The 24,563-nt window shown below is 41.6% G+C and overlaps 1 protein-coding gene across 1 annotated transcript in view; it reads left to right on the top strand.

Annotated features, from left to right (window-relative positions):
* itpr1a (inositol 1,4,5-trisphosphate receptor, type 1a) overlaps nt 1–24,563 on the top strand; it is a gene marked incomplete at its 5' end in the record, with an annotated part of 72,614 nt that extends 48,051 nt beyond the window's left edge. Inside the window, 10 exons of the mRNA XM_080849261.1 lie at nt 2,021–2,213; nt 2,998–3,120; nt 3,603–3,778; nt 8,107–8,271; nt 20,504–20,710; nt 22,189–22,341; nt 22,758–22,923; nt 23,173–23,333; nt 24,050–24,211; nt 24,406–24,563. Of these exons, the coding sequence (XP_080705387.1) occupies nt 2,021–2,213; nt 2,998–3,120; nt 3,603–3,778; nt 8,107–8,271; nt 20,504–20,710; nt 22,189–22,341; nt 22,758–22,923; nt 23,173–23,333; nt 24,050–24,211; nt 24,406–24,489 (1,590 nt within the window). The 3' untranslated portion in view covers nt 24,490–24,563. The remainder of the gene's footprint in view (nt 1–2,020; nt 2,214–2,997; nt 3,121–3,602; nt 3,779–8,106; nt 8,272–20,503; nt 20,711–22,188; nt 22,342–22,757; nt 22,924–23,172; nt 23,334–24,049; nt 24,212–24,405) is intronic.

Raw genomic sequence — 24,563 nt, 5'->3', positions numbered from 1 at the left:
TTCAAAAGGAAAAGTTAATTGGAGAATTGAGTGCAGAAGAAATGAAAAATGCTCAATCATATTGGATTTGGTTCACACAGAATGAATGCTTCCCTGCAGATATGGAAAACCTGTGTGCTGGAAAAGAACTTCAACGAACTTCCAAACTGCTTAACCTAAATCCTTTTCTCGACAATACAGGAATCTTGCAAGTTGGAGGTCGCCTCCAAAAGAGTGCATTACCACATGAAGTTAAACATCCATGGATTCTTCCAATCAACCACAGGTTCTCAGAATTGCTTGTGAGAAGAGCTCACGAAGATGTTCTGCATTCTGGAGTAAGAGACACGCTAACGCAAGTGCGAGAATCAAGCTGGAATCTGCGAGGACGGCAGTTGTCCAAGAAGGTGGTGCTGAAATGTTTGAGGTGCCGCAGGTCCAAAGTCAACCTGAGCCAGCAGCGTGAAGCTCCGCTACCTAAAGAACTGATCACAGAGGCCCAACCATTCGAGGAAACGGGTGTTGATTTTACTGGTCCATTATTTATCAAACCTAATCACAAAAAGACGTACATAGCTTTATTTACATGTGCTGTAACAAGAGCCGTACATTCAGAATTGGTTTCAGACTTGACCACAGAAGCTTTTATAATGGCATTTAAGAGATTTATTGCAAGAAGAGGAATATGTAACACCATTTATTCAGATAATGCCAAGACTTTTAAAAGAGCTGACAAAGATCTCAAACTGATGTGGCAATAATGAAGAGCAAGGATTTGCAAGTTCTGTTCACAGGAAAACAAATAACGTGGAGCTACATCGTGGAGCGAGCAGCCTGGTGGGGAGGATTTTGGCAGCGATTGGTGAGATCTGTGAAGACCTGTATTCGCAAAATACTGGGTAGAGCATGTTTGACGTTTGAAGAGCTGCAAACAATTATTGTGGAAGTGGAAGCAGTAATCAATTCAAGTTCATTGACCTATCTGTACCCAGACAGTGAAGAATTGTCACCTCTAACCCCTGCAATTTTTTTAGTAGGCAAGAGACTTACAACCTTACCCACACAGCCAAGTCCAACAGATGTCCAACGAGCAAACACGGAAGCCTTGACGAAGCGATAGAAATACTGACAGCGGATCATAGAATCATTTTGGAAACGCTGGAGAAATGAGTATCTTCTACAACTAAGGTCAGCACATACAGTGAAAAATGTTAATCCATCTAAATTCAAAGTTGGAGATATTGTGTTAATTCACGAAGATAAAGTACCAAGACATACTGTATGTGGAAACTGGGAAAGATAGAAGAACTGTTTATTGGAAGAGATGGTCAAGTAAGAACATCAAATAATGTTTTGAGAAGACTTGTACAGTTACGTATTATACAACTTGGAACTGTGATTGATGAACATTGCTCTCCGACCTAGTTCATCGGGCCGGAGTGTGGTGTGTCTTTTTACTATTTCTTGCCTGTCAGACGTCGCGCAGGACTCCAATTACCACAATTCCATGCTGCGCATAAAAACGGCCTTTACCCGCGCGTCACTCTCTGATCTCTCTGCTACCTCTGATACCATTCCAACCCGGTGCCAGTGGGCGTAGTGCGGAGGCATGCGTTGTGAGAGACTGCAATTGCTTGCACGGGACTGACGTCACGCCTTGGGCGCTACATTTAAAGAGACTGAGCATTACTTTATTTTTCTCCATTAATTTGTAAGACAATAAAATCCTTTTTGGAAAGATACCAAGCTTGTCCGACCTTTGAAATCCACTACATCCACGGCGGAAGTGCCCTTGAGAAAGGCACCTAACCCCAATCACTGCTCCCCGGGCGCTGCCAAAGGCAGCTCACTGCTCCGGGTTAGTGTGTAACTTCACTGTGTGTGTGTGTCACTTCCCTGGATGGGTTAAATGCAGAGGTGGATTTCAGAGTGTGTGTGTCTACACCACCTCTACCATAGAGTCACTTTCACACACACACACACACACACACACACACACACTGCTGTCTCAAACTCCCATGTTTTGTATCCGTGTGTGTAGATTGTGCGCCATGACCGAACAATGGAGCAGATTGTGTTCCCTGTGCCCAACATCTGCTCGTTCCTGACGGCCGAGTCCAAGCTGCACATCTACTACGGCGCAGAGAGAGACGAGCAGGGCAGCAAGATCAACGACTTCTTTGTGCGCGCCGACGACCTCTACAGCGAAATGAGGTGGCAGAAGAAGCTGCGAGGTACTCACGTTGTCTCACACACAGAATGAAAGATGAAGCTGCGAGGTACTCACGTTGTCTCACACACAGAATGAAAGATGAAGCTGCGAGGTACTCACACACAGAATGAAAGATGAAGCTGCGAGGTACTCACGTTGTCTCACACACAGAATGAAAGATGAAGCTGCGAGGTACTCACGTTGTCTCACACACAGAATGAAAGATGAAGCTGCGAGGTACTCATGTTGTCTCACACACAGAATGAAAGATGAAGCTGCGAGGTACTCACGTTGTCTCACACACAGAATGAAAGATGAAGCTGCGAGGTACTCACGTTGTCTCACACACAGAATGAAAGATGAAGCTGCGAGGAACTCACGTTGTCTCAAACACAGAATGAAAGATGAATGCAAATGAATGGAATAAGATGTAGTACCTCGCTACGTTTGTTTTTCAATAAACAAAATCTCCCTGCACATTTTCCCCACAATTTCAGTCACTTATGATGACACCAAATGAATTTATGATTTATGCTTAAGGAATTTTGATTTAAGTTACCACTATACACAGGACTGAATTCACTTCAGTGTGTATGTTTATGTGTGTGCGTGTGTGTGTGTGCGTGTTTGTCTGTGTGTGTGTGTGTGTGTGTGTGTGTGTGCGTGTGTGCCGTGTGTGTGTGTGTGTGCGTGCGTGCCGTGTGTGCGTGTGCATGTGCATGTCTGTGTGTGTGTGTGTGTGTGTGTGTGTGTGCATGTCTGTGTGTGTGTGTGTGTGTGTGTGTGTGTGTGTGTGTGTGTTACAGCCAAGCCAGTATTGTACTGGTGTTCCAGGAACATGTCGTTCTGGAGCAACATCTCCTTCAACCTGGCCGTGCTCATTAACGTGCTGGTGGCCTTCTTCTACCCTCTGGAGGCTGTCAGTGGGGGTGAGTATGAGAGAGTGCCCGAGTGCCACACTCTCAGTGTCAGACATATGCTGAAGAAGGGCTTCTCCGCAGCACTCCCAGTGTAACCTCGCTGGGGTCATTCAGTACTGAGTCATTTTCGCTGTCTCACATATCACTCACATCAGCAGCTCGGTCAGCTGGATAGCCTCTCCCAAATTACCTCTTTGTGGGTTTGTTTTTCGGTCTCCCCCTACACAAGAAACCATGTGGGTGTGTGAGCCATCAGTTAGATGACTGTATCTTGCCAGGTGGGATGTGCATGTGAATCTGATGACCAGTTGGATTGCATCATCCTCCCACCACATACTGAGGGACGAATCTTGCTCGGCCACTGAGTCTGACAGGGAGGTTCTCAAAGCAAATAACTTGCTCACCGTGCCTGTGTGTGTGATGTAAAGCCTTTTTTCTCTCTCTTTGTCTCTATGTGTGTGTGTGTGTGTTTGTTTGTTTGTGTGTGTTAGTTATGCTGGACCCGTCTCTGTCGGCGCTGCTGTGGGTGTGTGTGCTGGCGTCGTGGAGCGTGGTGGTGATGGTGCCTCAGCCTCATGGCGTGCGTGCCCTCATCGCCATCACCATCCTCAGACTCAGCTTCTCAGTGGGCCTGGAGCTCACCCTCTCACTGCTGGGGGCCTTTAATGTGAGGAGACACACAATATACACACACACACACACACACACACACACACACACACACACACACACACACACACACACACATACATACATACATACAATTACTCCCTCACACACACATGCCTAATCACACACTTACACACCAATACACATACATACATACATACATACATACATACATACATACATACATACATACATACATACATACATACATACATACATACATACATACATACATACATACATACATGTACATACATACATACATACATACATACATACATACATGTACATACATACACAGATACATACATACATACATACATACATACATACATACATACATAAACATAGAACAAAAAGTAAGGAAATTTGTGTTTGGTAGATTATTTCTTTGTTGTAACAATGCTTCTCGGCAATAAATCTTATACCGTTGGAAAGCCTTTTTAGTTCCCTTTTAAATGGTCCCACACTTACACACCAATACACATACATACATACATACATACATACATACATACATACATACATGTACTGTACATACATACACACATACATACATACATACATACAGTACATACATACATACATACATACATACATACATACATACATACATACATACATACATACATACATACATACATACATACATACATACATACATACATACATACATACATACATACATACATACATACATACATACATAAACGTACGTACAAAAAGTAAGATAATTTGTGTTTGGTAGATTATTTCTTTGTTGTTACAATGCTTCTTGGCAAAAAATCTTTTACCGTTGGAAAGCCTGTTTACTCCCCTTTCAAATGGTACCACATGTGCAAGGAACATGCATTTGTGGGATGAGCTGCAGAGCTGAGTTTGTGGGTTGCGCCGATGAAACATTCGCCAAACAGCTTATTCTGGCAAGCTTTTCATGGGTGCAACCCACAAACTCAGCTCTGCAGCTCATCCCACTAATGCATGTTCCTTGCAAAGGTGGCACCATTTGAAAGGGGAGTAAACAGGCTTTCCAGCGGTATATGATTTATTGCCAGGAAGCATTGTTACCATGGCCGGATTTACCATATGGGCAACTGCCCAGGGGCACCAAGACTCCAGGGGCACCAAGCAACCGATGTATTTTTTATTTAAAAAACAAAAAAAACAGAACATATGTAAAAATGTCCGCTTGTAGTGGTTCTGAAATGATAGTTCGTTAGTAGACTTGCTGTGCTTGCAAAGGTTAAAACAGTGTAAATCTGTGTTTTTCACAAGGCAAAGTGTGTGTGTGCTGTCTGCTCCCGATGGTTCTGTCTGCTCGCTGATGTTTTTGATAGCCATCACCACTTCTTTTTAGCTATTTAAGTTTTGGAAAGCTTTGTGAACTGCTTATTTACGGTGCTGTGAGTTGGTCTAATTATAACTGAATCCAACTAACGTTGGATTGCTTTTTGTAATTTCAAGATTTCATTGTTTGGTGTGCTATAATCGCAATTTCTCAATTCTCCCGGGACACGGAATGTCCCGGATTTTCATGGGCTTTGTCATCAGGAACATTCATGATCATAAAATATGTTCTTCCTGCGCGTCCATACACTCAAATGTTGCGATATATCTCATTGTGCTCAATCTCACTCTCATGCAAAGTCCGCACAGCCACTAGAGGTGTGACGTAGCATAGCCTATCTCGCTCACGCATCAATTCAACTGATGCTTGCTATCGGAGGGCGTGCGAAAGAGGAGGTTTAATCGCTTGTTGCACGTTAACTGTAACTAGGTTCTTCTGAATAGAAACAACTTTGACATGGGAGGGGAGACTGAGGACGAGGACGATCTATTTCAAGTGTTATTTCTTTTAATTTTGATTATTATAACTGACAGCTAATGAAAACCCAAAATTCAGTATCTCAGAAAATTTGAATATTGTGAAAAATTTCAATATTGAAGACTCATGGTGTCACACTCTTATCATCTAATTAACTCAAAACACTGGCAAAGGCTTCCTGAGCCTTTAAATGGTCTCTCAGTCTAGTTCAGTAGGCTACACAATCATGGGGAAGACTGCTGACTTGACAGTTGTGCAGAAGACGATTTTTGACACCCTGTACAAGGAGGAAAAGACACAAAAGGTCATTGCTAAAAAGCTGGCTGTTCACAGAGTGCTGTATCCAAGCACATTCATGGGAAGTTGAATGGAAGGAAAAAATGTGGTAGAAAAAGGTGCACAACAAACAGGGATAACCACATCTTTGAAAGGATTGTGAAACAAAGCCCATTCAATGGAGATTCACAAGGAGTGGACTGCAGCTGGAGTCAGTGCTTCAAGAGCCTACGCACACAGACGTATCCAGGACATGGGCTTCAACTGTTGCATTCCTTTGTCAAGCCACTCTTGAACCGGAGACAACGTCAGAGGCGTCTCACCTGGGCTATGGACAAAATGGACTGCACTGTTGCTCAGTGGTCCAAAGTTCTCTTTTCAGATGAAAGTAAATTTTGCATTTCATTTGGAAATCAAGGTTCCAGAGTCTGGAGGAAGAGAGGAGAGGCACAGGATCCAAGTTGCTTGAGGTCCAGTGTAAAGTTTCCACACTGAGTGATGGTTTGGGGTGCCATGTCATTTGCTGGTGTTAGTCCATTGTGTTTTCTCAGGTCCAAGGTCAGCACAGCCGTCTACCAGGACGTTTAAGAGCACTTCATGCTTCCCATGCTTCCATCCTATGAAGATGCAGATTTCATTTTCCATCAGGACTTGGCACCTGCATACACTTTCAAAGGTACCAGTACCTGGTTTAAGGACCATGGTATCCCTGTGCTTGATTTGCCAGCAAATTCGCCTGACCTAAAACCCATAGATTCTATAGGGTATTGTGAAAAGGAAGTTGCGAGACAACAGACCCAACAACGCAGAAGAGCTGAAGGCCACTATCAGAGCAACCTGGTCTTCCATAACACCTCAGCAGTGCCACAGACTGATTGCCTTCATGCCACGCCGCATTGCTGCAGCAATTCATGCAAAAGGAGCCCGGACCAAGTAATGAGTGCTGTACATGTTCATACTTTCCAGTAGTCCAACATTTCTGTGTTAAAAATCCTTTTTTCTATTGGTCTTCAGTAATATTCAAATTTTCTGAGATACTGAATTTTGGGTTTTCATTAGCTGTCAGTTATAATCATCACATTTAAAAGAAATAATCACTTGAAATATATCAGTCTGTGTGTAATGAACCCATATGAAATATGAGTTTCACTTTTTGAATAGAATTACTGAAATAAATCAACTTTTTGATGATATTCTAATTTATTGAGATGCACCTGTAGTTACTGTTGCCGCTACAGCTACTTATCATGGTGTGCATGGTCACAGCCTGTCAACTGACAGTGGGAACAAAGATTTAAGTCTGTATATCCTACTTAAGTACCAAAAGTAAAAGTTTAAACTGTGGTCAAAATTACTTACAGACAACTGGAGTGGTACTGCAGATTTATTAACGATATCGGGAGCATTGTTACAAGCAATTCATGTTCATGAAATGTCCCACAACAATGCCCACAGATCTCTGGTCAAACCCATCTCTTATACCTAAAACCCCTCCCTCGGACTCATACACTGTGGCCACCTTGTCCTCCACTATAGATAAGAATATTTACATAGGATCCCCTTACCCCAAGCATTGAGTAACTCTCTTAGCTCATCAAACCTTACCCAACAGGTCAGACATAATACATGGACACACCAAGTTACCAATTCAATTTATGTTATACTATGGAATCCTATACTAACTTACTTAATTAATTAAATGTGAAACATATATTTTTTATCCCACAAAACTTTCTTATGATTTAGATGAATAATATACCTGAGATTAGTAATGATATTTCATTAAGGTCAACAAAATATATAACAATAGTTCTGTATAAGTTATCAGTTATGATTTCTAATTACATAAGTTCACATTTAACATAATTTACAGCATATGAATTAATACTTTGGCAAGTTAGCTGTGATATAAGCGGGATAATGCACTGGGAGCAAGTGAGTTATGGAAACGGTATCTTCACCCACGGTTATTTTCTCATAACTGACTTGTGCATAATTACTTAAAATAATACTTGAGTACAGTAAGAAAGTATTTATACTCAAGGACCAATACACCCCTGTGGATAAATAATCTACCAAACACAAATGTCCTTACTTTATGTTCTATATGTTTACATCCATACATACATACATACATACTGTACATACATACATACTGTACATACATTCATTAATTAATTCATTCATTCATTCATTCATGTTGCTGTATGTGTCTCGATATGCAGGTTTGTAACAAGATGATTTTCCTGCTGAGTTTCGTGGGGAACCGGGGCACGTTCACACGCGGTTACAAATCCATGATCCTGGACGTGGAGTTCCTCTACCACCTGCTCTACCTGATCATCTGCACGCTTGGGCTGTGTGGACATGTGTTCTTCTACAGCCTGCTGGTACTGCATGAGCTCTAGAACAAGATTTAGAACCACAGGGAAATCCCTCAACATCTGTTGGATTAGCATCTGGCCTCAAGGGGGCCACGTGGCGATTGGAATAATTCAATTCAATTCAATTTTATTTGTATAGCGCCATTACAATACAATTGCCTCTAGGCGCTTAACAGAGCCCAGAGCCTAAACCCCCTTAGTGCATGCACAATGGCAACAACCTGTTAGGCAGGAAGAAACCTTAGGCAGAAACACGGCACATAAGTAAGTAAGTAAGTAAGTAAGACTTTATTTATATAGCACATTTCGTACAAGAGTTGCAATTCAAAGTGCTTTACATAAAATCAATAAAAGCAAGCAGCAGGAGCAATAAAATAATGGTCAACATCGTATCAGAACCTGATGTTCCGATAGGCTTAAAATATTAAAATCATAATAAAAGTAATTAAACCCTTCTGCCTGGTATTTAGCTCAGTCGAAACCATAGTGCTGCTTCATAGATTCCGCCCTACCCTGTTAAATATTTTCCCTCGCTATGTTTCCCCGCCCAAAGGCCACCCTTCCTTCTATACCCTTCCTTCAGAGGCCTCTTCGTCTTCTTCCACCGAACGCACTTCAGGGCTTCGGGAGAGACACTAGCTCTCTTTTACAGGCTTAAGGAAGGTGACTGCACCTAGGGGACTAGAACATTGGTTATGGAAATATCTCTGAGAATAATATGTGATATATTGAAGCCACAATATGGTTTCCGACAGTGCCATGGTACCCTCAAAACAGTTTTACAGAGAAATAGTAAAAGTAATAAAAGTCATAAAACCCTAAAAACTGTTTCAAAGAGAACTAGTAAAAATAGTGCAAGTTACAGAGAAATAAAAAGTGCCAGATAAAATTAATAAAATGCTTTGGTAAAAAGATGCCTTTTAAAGGTGTCTAGCGTGTTTGATGATGATCGCAGTGTTCTAGCTGGTGTGTAGTTAGTAAGAGAGTTAGCAATGTAGCTAGGTCCTTGTCCATTTAGAGCTTTGTATGTGAGGAGGAGGACCTTAAAGTCAATTCTAAAGGTAACAGGAAGCCAGTGTAAAGTAGCTAGGACAGGACTAATGTGTTCTCTCCTTTTAGTTTTGGTTAATAGTCTAGCTGCAGAATTTTGAATGAGCTGGAGTCTTACAGTTATTTTCTTGGGAAGACCAGTAAAAAGTGAATTACAGTAGTCTAGCCGGCTCGATATGAAAGCATGAATAAGCTTTTCGGCATCATTTTGGTTTAAGAATGATCGTACCTTTGCTATGTTCCTGAGGTGAAAGAAAGCTGTTTTGGTGACTTTGTTAATGTGGGAGTTGAAATTCAAATCTGAGTCCAGGATGACACCAAGACTTATCGCTTCAGGTTTAATCCACCGGGATATACCTCCTTGATTCTTGGTGAGCATCTCTCTTTTTAATTTGGGGCCGATAAGTAGGACTTCAGTTTTGTCCTCATTGAGTTTTAGAAAGTTATTGTTCATCCATTTGTTTATTGCCAATAAACAGTTGGTAATGGAGTTTATTGCTGTTGTATCATTAGGTTCAGCGGAAATATACAATTGTGTGTCATCCGCATAGCTATGAAAATCTATACTATATTCTCTGAAGATATCACTGAGTAGTAACATATAAAGAGAAAAGAGTAATGGACCTAAACAGCCCCGTAGCAGCTTTGATGTTTCTCGGACATATGGTCTCCTAGACTGACATAAAACTTCCTTCCTCTAATATATGTTTTGATCCAGTTCAATACACAGTCAGAGAACCCAATAAGATTTTCAAGTCTATTGATTAGGATGTCGTGATCAATGGTATCAAATGCTGCACCAAGATCTAACAGGATAAGGATAGAAACTTTATTTGCATCAGAGTTTTGTCTAAGGTCGCTGATTATTTTGGTGAGAGCGGTTTCAGTACTGTGATATTTTCTGAAACCTGACTGAAAGATTTCCAAGATGTTATTTTCTTCCAGAAAGGAATTTATTTGGACTAATATTATCTTTTCCAGGACTTTACTAATAAATGGAAGATTGGATATCGGTCTATAGCTTGCTAGTGTACTGGTATCCAATTTGGGTTTCTTTAATAGGGGCCTTACAACAGCTGTTTTGAAGGCATCTATCTGGGAAAACGCCAGTTCTAAGGGATGTGTTTAGGATGTCAAGGACCGGACCTGAGACACTATCAAACACTTGCTTAAAGAATGCGGTGGGAATAGGATCAATATCTGAGGTTGTAGATTTACATTCGATGATGATTTTGGAGAGTTCACTTAGGGCCTGATTTACTAACAGGATTGCGCCCATTTCTGGCGTAAAATAACGGTCGTTAACATCAAACAGTATTTACTAACAGGGCGCAGCGCATATTAACGCTTTGTGGGTGTGGACGGGGAGGACACGAAAAGGTGGGTGGAAACATGCGCAAATATTTGGGAGGAGCGAAGATAAGTGCGCCTAATGATGTATTGCGGGGTATTTACTAAACTGCCTGGCAAGCGCACCTCTCCGATTTGCGCGCTAATTCTCCGCCTCATAAAAGCACGTCTTAACCAGGAAGCGCATTTTCATTGAGTCTGAAAACGTTGATATGGCAGCAGTGATAAGAGAAAGGCGAAGAAAGAAGACAGAGACAGCGCACATAAATAATTTTCAACTCGTATAACACATTTTCAGTTAAATTAACCACAAATCATTAGACGGTACAGGTTAACCAGCCACGCAATACTTCAATTACTGAACCAGATCAGAGACGACATCTAACCCTCCAACCGGAGATCACATTCCATTCAATCAGTTGGTAAACATTGCAAATATTGGCACCGGATCATTTCAAACAGTTATAGTATCAGCAGTTGATATATCTCAGCCTTCACTTTCGCCAAATATTCACACAGGTACTCGACGCATTGCTATGGCGCACTGGCCAACACATTTCCCCACTGCCACAGCTGAAATTATAGACATCAAACAGGACTTTTTTTGAAATCGCAAACTTTCCGAACGTCATATGAACCATTGATTGCACCCACGTCCATATATATTGTAGTGAACCCATGTCCCTTGTAGAAATTATTAATCTCGCCATGTACACATCTATATTGTTATAATAGACAGTTTATGCATTAATGCCACCAATAGCATATTCTTTATAATCGTGTTCTTTTAAACATCTTGCTGTAGGTGATGGCGGGCAGAACAACAATATAGCAGCGCACACATTGAATCAGGTTCAGTGATTGAGCGAACGTGAACCAATATATCTATCTCCACTTCGCTAAAGCTTCATTTTCTCTTCCTAAATAAATACCACGGAAAATGCGGAAAAACACCGTGCGAACGCAGTTGAAGCAGCGGTCGCAATGTTAGTAAATCAGGCCCTATATAGGGCGGAGTAAACACAGCTTGCCCAGCGCAGATCTGGGTTGATAAATACCACGGAAAATGCGCAAAAACACTGTGCGTTAATTTGCGAACGCAGATTAAGCAGCGCTCGCATATTAGTAAATCAGGCCCTTAGTGTGATACATAAAAAGTAAAAGTAAAAGTAAAAGTGCTCATAGTTAAGTTGCAAGATCTACTGATGTCAATTTCACCTCCAGTAGTAGTGATACTAGCTCTGATCGATGTTATTTTGTTCTTGAAGAACTGAGCGAACTCTTCGCATTTAGCTGCTGAGGAGAGAGCAGTCATGACTAGTTAGCTCATATAGAGCAATCTGCTCAGAAAATCTCTCCATAGCTTCATCGTCTAGATGTCTTTTATGGACTAAGAATTCTTTTGAGGTTTTTTGTAAGATGATTTCCACATCAAAAAGTATACAAAAATGGTCAGAGAGGGGTAGATCAGTTATTGAAATATTATTGATGTTTAATCCAGTTGTTATATCTAGTGTGTTTCCGTGCTGGTGTGTTGGATCCGTTATGTGTGTGTTGAGTTAGATCGAAACTGGCTAGGAGATTTAAAAGCTCAATAGTTCTTGGGTCTGCTTTTTTATTTACATGGATGTTTAGGTCTCCATTCAGGACTATTTTGTCATACCTGGTGACACATAGTGATAATAGTTCGGAGAATTCTTGTATGAATATTGGCGAGGGCTTGAGTGGCCGATAAATAATAACAAACAGTACTGATTCGGTTTTGAGCTCCATAGCAAGATATTCAATTGATGTAAATTCACCTAGCTCTGTGATTTTGAACAACAAGGGGGGACCCATCTGCTTGAGGTCGGCCGGGTGGAGACAGGAAGGTGGGAAGGGGGAGGGTTGTGTGGCAGAAGGGGAAAGGAAGCAACAGGGGTTATACACAGCCAGCATTTGGTCGCTGGACATACAGACATCCGGTGGTAAACACATGATACAGGCAAGACCAGATTACTGTACCAATAGGGTTACTGTTACAGGGGTAAGGGATGTAGGGACAGAGAAACATATCAGTGGTGGCAATAATGTATATTGTATATAAATGCTAGCATAGGGTATTGGGTACAGTAGGTGTACGGCAATGCAGTGGCGGTGGGTGCGATTGGCCGAGGGTTTCTCCAGGTAGACCAGGTGGAGAGACTACAGCAGCGTCACATAGCGGAGATAGTCCTGATTAGTAGGGAGAGAAAAGGGAAGAAAAGGAAGAAAGTGAGTGGGTAGAGTTCAGCTGTCCATGTGCGTAGATGCGGAGTGCTGGGGATGAGGAACAATAGTTCCACTTCCAACAGCGATTGGAACATGCTATAAGGGAGAGAGAACATTTATGTTAGTAGACATCAATTTCAGAAACAGATAGGGAGATACATTTGGGTAGTAGATTTAACAGTAGGCAATATGGCTATTTTATCAGTGTTATAGGCATAAGCAATATGGTATGGAAGGAGAGAGAGAGAGAGAGAGAGAGAGAGAGAGAGAAAGAGAAAGGGAGAAGATATGTTTAGTAATACTGGCATTTGTTGTTTAGTTTGGTAGTGTACTTATGGAGATATCAGTCCTAAGTTTTCTTTTTTAATTCTGGTGAGTGAGGACAGCTGCATGTCCCACCCGAGATCTGTTATAGCACTCTTTCACAGTGCAACATACACTGCCTGCAACTTGCAACCTGCACACACATAGATGAAATATTTTGTATTTAATTTTTTGATATGGAAGGATAGAGAGAGAGAAAGAGAGACAGAGAAAGGGAGAAGATATGTTTAGTAATACTGGCATTTGTTATTTAGTTTGGTAGTGTACTTATGGAGATATCAGTTGTAAGTTATCTTTTTTTCAATTTTTTATTTTTATTTTAGTTCTGGTGAGTGAGGACAGCTGCATGTCACACCCGAGATCTGTTATAGCACTCTTTCACAGTGCAACATACACTGCCTGCAACTTGCAACCTGATGAAATATTTTTTATTTTATTTTTATTAGAACATTATTTGTGTTCGGATATATCTGGGTGGCTAGCGCAGCAGGTGATGGGTTTGCACTAAAGAGGAATGTCTTTAGCTTTGATTTGAATATAGGTACGGTGTCTGCATCTCGGATGGAGGCAGGGAGATTATTCCAGAGGAGGGGGGCTCGGTAGCTAAAGGCTCTGCCTCCTATTGTGGTTTTTGATATTCTTGGAATTACCAGGAGGCCTGCACTCTGGGAACGGAGCAGCCTTGGAGGGCAATAGGGGACGACTAATTCCTTGAGGTAGTTTGGAGCCAGGTCGTTTAGGGCTTTATATGTTAGCAGGAGTACTTTGAAATCGATTCTACTTTTGACGGGGAGCCAATGCAAAGAGGCGAGTACCGGTGAGATGTGTTCATACTTTTTAGTTCTGGTGAGTGTACGAGCAGCAGCGTTCTGTATAAGTTGGAGGCTCTTTATTGTGTTGATGCTGCATCCGGACAGGAGAGCATTACAGTAATCGAGGCGGGAAGTAATAAATGCGTGGATTAGTTTTTCTATATCCTGGAGGGATAGGACCTTTCTAATTTTGGCAATATTGCGTAAATGAAAAAATGATGTCTTTGATATCTGTTTTATGTGTGAGTCAAGTAGGAGGTCTTGGTTGATAGTTACACCAAGGTTTTTGATGTTAGTGTTGGGTGTGGGAAGCCACTGTTGGGGTGGGAAGCCATTGAGTGTGGGTAGATGGGTAGATAGTGTAGCTCTCAGTTGATCGGGGCCTACAAGCATAACCTCAGTTTTATCAGAGATGAGGAGCAGGAAGTTGTTAGCCATCCAAGATTTTACATCATGGAGGCAAGCTTCTATCTTGGGTAGATGTAAAATTTCATCAGGTTTCATGGATTGGTAGAGTTGGGTGTCGTCAGCATAGCAATGGAAGTTAATGCCATGTTTCCTTATGACAGCACCTAAGGGTAGCATATAAAGGGAAAAAAGCAGTGGTCCAAGGACAGAGCCTTGTGAAACACCGTAGCTTACTCTGGTGTGATTTGACGACTTCTCATGGACATGAACAAATTGATGGCAAATTGATCAGAGAGGTAAGATCTAAACCAAGATAGGGCACAGCCTTTGATGCCAACGTGGTGTTCAAGTCTCTGTAACAGGATCTGATTATCTATTGTGTCGAAAGCAGCACTAAGGTCTAGGAGAACTAATATTGCGGTGCACCCTTGATCAGATGCGATTAGTAGGTCATTCAAGACTTTGACTAAGGCCGTTTCAGTGCTGTGGTGGGCCCTAAAACCTGATTGGAAGGTTTCTTCAATTTTGTTTTGTTGTAGAAAGGAAGTAAGTTGCTTAGCTACTAGTTTTTCAAGTATTTTTGACAAGAAAGGGAGGTTAGATATGGGTCTATAGTTAGCGAGATTATCGGGATCAAGGTTAGGTTTTTTAAGAGATGGTTTTATCACTGCTATTTGGAATGATTGTGGGACGTATCCTGAAATTAGTGAATTATTCATTACATTGAGTAATGTCTCACTTAATAAGGGAAGTGCATGTTTAAGTAGTTTTGTGGGGATAGGGTCTAGTAGGCACGTCGATGATTTAGATGAGAGGATCAAGGAGTTTAGTTCAGGGAGGTCGGTGGGTGCGAAGAATTCAAGGAGAGCACCCGGTTGAGGGGGTGTTGCCATGGCGCATTTTGGAGGGGGTGTAGGGTCACAGAGGGGGAGGAAACTATGAATTTGTTCTCTTATTTTGAGGATTTTATTATTGAAAAAGGTCATGAAATCATTACCACTAAAGATTATGGGAACCGAATGTTCGATTGTCTTGTGGTTTTTTGTAAGCCTAGAAATAGTGTTAAATAGGAACTTTGGGTTGTTTTTATTACTATCAATCAATGAAGAATAGTAAGCTGATTTCGCCTCAGAGAGTACTCGTTTATAGCTTAGAAGACTATCCTTCCATGCCAGGAGGAATACCTCAAGTTTGGTGGAGTACCATTTTTTTTCTAGTTTTCGTGTGGTTTGTTTAAGTGCACGAGTCTGATCAGTGTACCATGGGGCCAGTTTTTTCAGTTTTCTTATTCTCTTTTTTAGTGGTGCAACAGCGTCAAGGGTTGAGTGCAACTTATGTATGACGCCTTCAGTTAGTAGGTCGATATGAGGTGGGGGAGTGCATATGCCATTTACTTTGCCAGCGGTAGGAACTGAGGTGAGGGCGACGGGTAGTTTTGATATAAATTCAGCTGTGGTCCTGTCGGATAGACAACGGCTGTAGAAGTGGGTTCCTTATCGCAGGAATCTGCGATATAACAACGGGACTTGACCTAGTGTCATGGACTGGTTCGTGACACTAGGTCAAGTCCCGTTGTTATATCTTGTTCTGTGCTTAAGGAACCGAGGTTACGTAAGTAACCGAGACGTTATTTCTGATGTTGAACGGAGTTCTAATTTCATGTTGAATGTAATTAGGTGGTGATCTGAGAGGGTAGTATTTTGGGGTAGAACTATAGGGCGGTCAATTTCTAGGCCATGCGTTAATACAAGGTCAATGGTGTGATTATGGTAGTGGGTTGGTGTGTTTACATATTGTGAGAACCCGATAGAGTCTATCAGTGATTGGAATGCAATTGTAAGGCTAATATTTTAATATTAAAATCTCCCACTATCAGGATTTTTTCAGAATTTACAATCAGGGCGGATAGGAAATCAGAAAATTCGGATAAAAATTCAGTGTAGGGACCTGGTGGTCTATATAGTGTCACAAGAGTGACCGGGTTAGTGGCTTTTGAGTTTGGATGCATAAGATGAAGTACGAGGACTTCAAATGATGCAAATTTAAATTTAGGTCTTGGGGAAATACATAGATTAGCGAGGGAAATAGTAGCAACTCCACCTCCACGTCCAGTGCTGCGGGGGATGTGGCAGTTAACATGACTTGGAGGGGTAGATTCATTTAAGGCTATGAATTCATCTGGTTTTAGCCAGGTTTCAGTTAGGAAAAATATTTGGATGTTGTTGTCTGTTATCAGCTCATTTATAAGTGCACCTTTTGATGTTAGGGACCGAATGTTAATAAGGCCCAGTTTTAGTATTGTGCAAGTTTCATTTTGTGCTGATAAGGTTTGTATCTTTATTAGGTTTTCCTGATTAATACTTCTTCTAGTATGATTTGCGTTGGGTTTTTGTATTCTAGGTATGGATACCGTTTGTATGTGGTTTAATATGGGCAGAGAGTGTACTGGTGCAGCAGAAGTTAGTGTGGGGTAATAGGTCTGCCTTCCAGTTCTAGTTATTGGTTGTCAGTAGTAGGCCTACGTTTGGGCTAGGTGGTGTTTTAAGTTTTGAGAAAGGAGGTTAGCACCCACTTTGGAGGGGTGGATGCCATCCTTCTGTAGCCCAGGCTTTCTCCAAAAAGTTGGCCAGTTATTTATGAAATCCACGTTATTGCGTGAGCACCATTCTGCTAGCCAGTTATTAAGTGCCGATAGTCTACTGTACATTTCGTCGCCGCGGTTAATAGGCATAGGGCCAGAACACACTACAGAGTCTGCCATTTGTGTTGCGGTAGTGAATAACGATACAAAATTTAGCTTGGTGGTTTCCGATTGCCGTAGGCGGACATCGTTTACGCCTGTGTGAATAATTATTTTAGAGAATCTCCGATCAGCGATTAGTTTTAAGTGGAATTCGATGTCATTTGCTCTAGCTCCCGATATACAGTTCACTGTTTGTGACGGGGTTGCGAGTTGAATATGCCTCAGGGTGGAGTCACCAATAACGAGAACTTTATCATCAGTATCGGTGGTATTAATGGGAGAGAAACGGTTTGAAGTTGGGATGGGATTGGGATACGAGTGTGATACGGGCTTTGAGTGTCTTCTACTACTTCCTCGTTTTACAGTCACCCATTTATTGCGGGGTTTCGGGATGCGGTGTTATCACGGGTGAGCTAGAAGGCAGAGTAGCGTCGGTTAGTGTTAGATCTGCATGCTGAATTTCGCTAGTTTGGGTAAGCGAAGTAATAAAGTCTATGCTGAGGAGACGCGACTCAAGTAGATAGGGGTGCACGATTCAGAAAATGTCACGATTCGATTCGATACCGATTCAAAATCGTTTTTCGATTCAAAAACGATTCTCGATTTAAAAAAATTGATTCACAGTATATAAATGTTAGTGCTGTCAAACGATTAAAATATTTAATCGCAAATTAATTAATCGCAAATTTTATCTTATCATGGAAAAGTGTATTGGCTTGCTTTATGCAATGTTTTATTTTATTGAAAACAACATTGCCAAACAGGGCGGTACAAAATAAAATTATAAAGTGCACATTTCAGACTCAGCCTATAGTGCAGTTAAACCATTTTCTTTTTTTCAAGTTTGCTGTGAACATAGAAGTCAGGCCTCTTATTTCAAAAAGAATGAACCGTAACAACACCAAGAAAAGGTAAGCCTACTACTTCTGTGCTTTCAGCCAGCTGCCATTTTCAGACAACAGTGAAGCTCGCTTCTTTTGCACAACACAACTTTTAAAGGTAAACTCTCTATTCAGAAGCTTTTTATCAACCATTTCGCCGTATCGCGCTCACCATCACTCAAACCGTAACGTAAGCCTACTACACAGTTTGCAAAGCCAAAAAGAACATTAATCTTAATCTTTAATGAATCGATTTTTGGAATTCTATGAATCGATTTTGAATCGGAAGCACTTGAATCGCGATACGAATGTGAATCGATTTTTTTGCACACCCCTACAAGTAGAGATATCCTCTCTTCAAAGCTTGCCAGTAGCCTACACTTAGTGCACGTATTGTGGCCATTGAAAGTTGTTAGAGAGTCGCTAAACATATTACACGTCGGGCAACGGACAGGGGTCGAATAAGACGCCATGGCCAGCAAAGCGTTAGCAGAGAGCGACAGAAAATAGTAATGTAATGTGAAAAGTAGTGATAGTGAGCGCAGTCACTGGGATACTTAAGTACAAAGCAGATGAGCAGCGTTCCGGGAATAAGAATAAGAATCGCTGGCCAGATATTATATCTCAACTGAAATACTTAAACTTTCTTTTATATCTATATGTGTATTTCATATATATATATATATATATATATATATATACAGCCGCGGAAAAAATTAAGAGACCACTTCAAAATTATCAGTTTCTCTGGTTTTACTATTTATTGGTATGTGTTAAAGTAAAATGTACATTTTTGTTTTATTCTATAACCTACTGGCAACATTCCTACCAAATTTCAAATAAAAATATTGTCATTTAGATAATTTATTTGCAGAAAAATGACAATTGGTCAAAATAGCAAAAAAGATGCAGTGTCTTCAGATCTCGAATAATGCAAAGAAAACAAGCTCATATTCATTTTTAAACTACACAATACTAATGCTTACACTTAGGAAGAGTTCAGAAATCAATATTTGGTGGAATAACCTTGATTTAAAATCACAACGTTCATGTGTCTTGGCATGCTCTCCACCAGTTTTTTACATTGCCGTTGGGTGACTTTATGCTACTCCTGGCGCAAGAATTCAAGCAGCTCGGCTTCTTTTCATGGCTTGTGACCATCCATCTTCCTCTTGATCACATTTCAGAGGTTTTTTTTATGGGATTCAGGTCTCGAAATTGGGCTGGCCATGACAGGGTCCTGATCTGGTGGTACTCCATCCACACCTTTACTGGCCTGGCTGTGTGGCATGGAGCATTGCCCTGCTGGAAAAAACATTTCTCAGAGTTGGGGAACATTGTCAGAGCTAAAGGAAGCAAGTTTTTCTTCCGGGACAACGTTGTACTTTGCCTGGCAGAGGTTTGTAAAAGACCATAAGGATTGAAAAAAGCGGACTGGAGGGTCTTCTAGTTCGTCTTCTCTGATGAGTCCAATTTTCAGCTTTGCCCAACACATGGTCGTCTGATGGTTAGACGGAGACCTGGAGAGGCCTACAAGCCAGAGAGTCTTGCACCTACTGTGAAATCGGACTCATCAGAGAAGACGAACTTAGAAGAACCTCCAGTCCGCTTTTTCAACCCTTATGGTCTTTTACAAACCTCAGCCAGGCAAAGTACAACGTTGTCCCGGAAGAAAAACTTGCTTCCTTTTGCTCTGACAATGTTCCCCAACTCTGAGAAGTGTTTTTTCCAGCAGGGCAATGCTCCATGCCACACAGCCAGGCCAGTAAAGGTGTGGATGGAGTGTCACCAGATCAGGACCCTGTCATGGCCAGCCCAATTTCGAGACCTGAATCCCATAAAAAAAACTCTGAAATGTGATCAAGAGGAAGATGGATGGTCACAAGCCATGAAAAGAAGCCGAGCTGCTTGAATTCTTGCGCCAGGAGTAGCATAAAATCACCCAACGGCAATGTGAAAGACTGGTGGAGAGCATGCCAAGACACATGAAAGTTGTGATTTTAAATCAAGGTTATTCCACCAAATATTGATTTCTGAACTCTTCCTAAGTTAAAGCATTAGTATTGTGTAGTTTAAAAATGAATATGAGCTTGTTTTCTTTGCATTATTCGAGATCTGAAGACACTGCATCTTTTTTGCTATTTTGACCAATTGTCATTTTTCTGCAAATAAATGATCTAAATGACAATATTTTTATTTGAAATTTGGTAGGAATGTTGCCAGTAGGTTATAGAATAAAACAAAAATTTACATTTTACTTTAACACATACCAATAAATAGTAAAACCAGAGAAACTGATAATTTTGAAGTGGTCTCTTAATTTTTTCCGCGGCTGTATATATATATATATCATATATATATATATCTCGAAGTGCGTCAGTGTGCTCATATTTCTATCATTATATCATCTGTGTTTGTAGCTGTTTGACCTGGTGTACCGGGAGGAGACACTTCTGAATGTGATCAAGAGTGTGACGAGGAACGGCCGCTCTATAGTGCTGACGGCCGTGCTGGCGCTCATCCTGGTCTACCTCTTCTCCATTGTGGGCTATATCTTCTTCAAGGACGACTTCATCCTTGAGGTGGACAGGATACCCAACAGCACTATGGGTAAAAAGAAACAGTCTGTGCAGTCATGAAGGTCATGATTTTTGTGTTGTTGTGTTGTATCTGCTTTCTTAAGATATTCAATGGATGTGAGCCTAGAGGTCTCTCTCTCTCTCTCTCACTCTATCTCTCTCTTTCTCTCTCTCTCTGTTTTTTCTCTTGGTACAGAGGAAGGGGCTAGTATGGCTGGTGATGTCATCCCTGAGGGTGTGTGTCGCACAGAGAATGGAGACCCCTGCCCTTTAGAAGACGAAAACAATGGTAATGGTTATTGATGAGGGTCTGATGAAGACGATGGTAATGGTTATTGATGAGGGTGTGATGATGATGAAGAGAATGGTAATGGTTATTGATGAGGGTGTGATGATGATGAAGACAATGGTAATGGTTATTGATGAGGGTGTGATGATGATGAAGACAATGGTAATGGTTATTGATGAGGGCGTGATGAAGACAATGGTAATGGTTATTGATGAGTGTGTGATGAAGACAATGGTAATGGTTATTGATAAAGATGTGATGATGATGAAGACAATGGTAATGGTTATTGATGAGTGTGTGATGAAGACAATGGTAATGGTTATTGATGAGTGTGTGATGAAGACAATGGTAATGGTTATTGATGAGTGTGTGATGAAGACAATGGTAATGGTTATTGATAAAGATGTGATGATGATGAAGACAATGGTAATGGTTATTGATGAGTGTGTGATGAAGACAATGGTAATGGTTATTGATGAGGGCGTGATGAAGACAATGGTAATGGTTATTGATGAGTGTGTGATGAAGACAATGGTAATGGTTATTGATAAAGATGTGATGATGATGAAGACAATGGTAATGGTTATTGATGAGTGTGTGATGAAGACAATGGTAATGGTTATTGATGAGTGTGTGATGAAGACAATGGTAATGGTTATTGATGAGTGTGTGATGAAGACAATGGTAATGGTTATTGATAAAGATGTGATGATGATGAAGACAATGGTAATGGTTATTGATGAGTGTGTGATGAAGACAATGGTAATGGTTATTGATGAGTGTGTGATGAAGACAATGGTAATGGTTATTGATGAGTGTGTGATGAAGACAATGGTAATGGTTATTGATAAAGATGTGATGATGATGAAGACAATGGTAATGGTTATTGATGAGTGTGTGATGAAGACAATGGTAATGGTTATTGATGAGGGTGTGATGATGATGAAGACAATGGTAATGGTTATTGATGAGTGTGTGATGAAGACAATGGTAATGGTTATTGATGAGTGTGTGATGAAGACAATGGTAATGGTTATTGATAAAGATGTGATGATGATGAAGACAATGGTAATGGTTATTGATGAGGGTGTGATGTGCTCTGTGTAGTTGCTATGTCATCCCAGTGCATTGAAAGTCCAGAATCAAATATGTATTATATATTTTTATTTTCTTTTCTTATTATTTTATTTTATATATTTTTTTATAAATGATACAATATTATCCAAATGACTATTAGAAAATGCTGTTGTGTTGGTGTTTTTGGGTGTGTGTAGACTCAGACGGTGAGAGAGCGTGTGACACTCTTCTGATGTGTATCGTGACGGTGCTGAGTCATGGTCTCAGGAGCGGAGGAGGAGTGGGAGACGTACTCCGCAAACCATCCAAAGAGGTTCACACACACACACACACACACGCACACACATTTAGACATTTAGACATTTAGTCATTTAGCAGACGCTTTTGTCTAAAGCGACGTACAAGGGAGAGAACAGTCAAGCTAAGAGAAATAAAAACCTGGTGTAACAATAAATACTGCTTTTTTTTCTCCAAGACACACACACACACACACACACACACACACACACACACACACACACACACACACACACACACACACACACACACACACACACACAGAGGCAAGCTTCAGTCTTTGTCATGGTTTTGGCTGATAGAAATTTACACAATGCCAGTTTATAATGTCATGATTTTATTTTATTTATATGTAAATATGTGTGTGTGTGTGTGTCTGTGTGTGTGTGTGTGTGTGTGTGTGTGTGTGTGTGTGTGTGTGTGTGTGTGCAGGAGCCCCTGTTTGCCGCCAGGGTGGTGTACGACCTGCTCTTCTTCTTCATGGTCATCATCATCGTCCTCAACCTGATCTTTGGTGTGATCATCGACACCTTCGCAGACCTCAGGAGCGAGAAGCAGAAGAAGGAAGAGGTGCTGAAGACCACCTGCTTCATTTGTGGTGAGAAGCCTTTACGCACTTTAAGCCTTTACACACACACACACACACACACAAACACACACATACATATATACACCCCATCCCCCCTCCACACACACACACTCACACACATATATACGGTACATTTCACTTCCCACACACATACATATCCCCCCCCCCCCCACACACACACACACACACACGTACACTCACAATCACACTAATTTGCGCCAAATCACTCAAGTAATGTTTCATCGCTGTCCTCCATAGGCCTGGAGAGAGACAAGTTCGACAACAAGACGGTGACGTTTGAGGAGCACATCAAGGAGGAGCACAACTTGTGGCACTACCTCTTCTTCATCGTGCTGGTGAAGGTGAAGGACTCCACCGAGTACACGGGTCCCGAGAGCTACGTGGCCGAGATGATCAAGGTGAGGCAAAGAGCGCCTGCCACCGGCAGCCACCGGCCCTGCACCACGTCAGCAGCACAGACCAGCAGGTGCTCTGGCTACTGGTGTCAGGGTGCATTCACTGGAGGGAAAGGACTGCACCTGTGCTAACACAAACCTCACGCTCACGCTCACGCCTCGCACTCTTCTCATGCGTCCTGGGGAACATGGAAAACCCTCACATCTCCAAATGGATTTTCCCGAAGCCAATTTTGGAGAAAGAATGTCAAATATAAAGGTTTTGTTCCATCTAACAGCTGCGATTGATTTTAAGATTGGTTTTGGTTGGGATCACAACTAAGTGTATTGGAAGATCATGTTGAGAATACTCAACTGTGCCTTGGGAAGTTGTTAAGGTTACTGTGAAACATATTCACAAGTAGTTGAGTCCTTGTGTATGCAGTACTGGTGCCAGCTCAGTGTGCGCACGAGCAGATTGACAATTAGAATGAGAGTATATTGGGTTTGGTAAGATAGGCATTTTAATAGACATTTCAAACTCAGCTAAACTCAAAAAGATCAGAGTTAAAAGATGGCTTCAGGAGCAGAACCACACCACTTAAACCTGTCGGTAAACTCCCCCTGGAAATGTTTTAGTAACCGAGTTATGTTTAAAAGCCCAACACAGCAGATGTCTGTGGTGTCCAAACCTCTGTCTCTAACTCTGCCTCTCTCTCTATCTTTCTGCCTCCCCGCAGGAACACAACCTGGACTGGTTCCCGCGGATGCGCGCCATGTCTCTGGTGAGCATGGACGGCGAGGGCGAGCAGAACGAGATGCGCTGCCTGCAGGAGAAGCTGGACTCCACCATAAAGCTGGTGTGCAACCTGACCAACCAGCTCACCGACCTCAAGGAGCAGGTCAGAACAAGGCTGCAGACTTGGCATTTAGAAGGACCACTTGTTTGTGTGTATGTGTGTGTGTGCATCTGTGCATGTGTGTGTGTGTTTTTGTGTGTGTGTGTGTGTGTGTTTTTGTGTGTGTGTGTGTGTGTGTGTGTGTGTGTGTGTATAAGCATACATGTTTGTACACTCACTCCTCTACTCTTCTCCAGATGACAGAGCAGAGGAAGCATAAGCAGCGGATTGGTCTGCTTGGAAACCCTGGCCACCTCAACGTCGCCCAACAGCCTGCATGAGCTCTATGTGTCTGTGTGTGTACAGTGTGTGTGTATGTGTGTGTCTGTGTGTGTGTTTGTGTGTGTGCAGGGGC

This window comes from Sprattus sprattus (genome assembly GCF_963457725.1).
Source record: "Sprattus sprattus genome assembly, chromosome: 12".
In the NCBI taxonomy this organism is placed as follows: Eukaryota; Metazoa; Chordata; class Actinopteri; order Clupeiformes; family Clupeidae; genus Sprattus; species Sprattus sprattus.
Note: the sequence above shows the minus strand (reverse complement) of the source record. Positions and strands in the feature narration are given on the sequence as shown.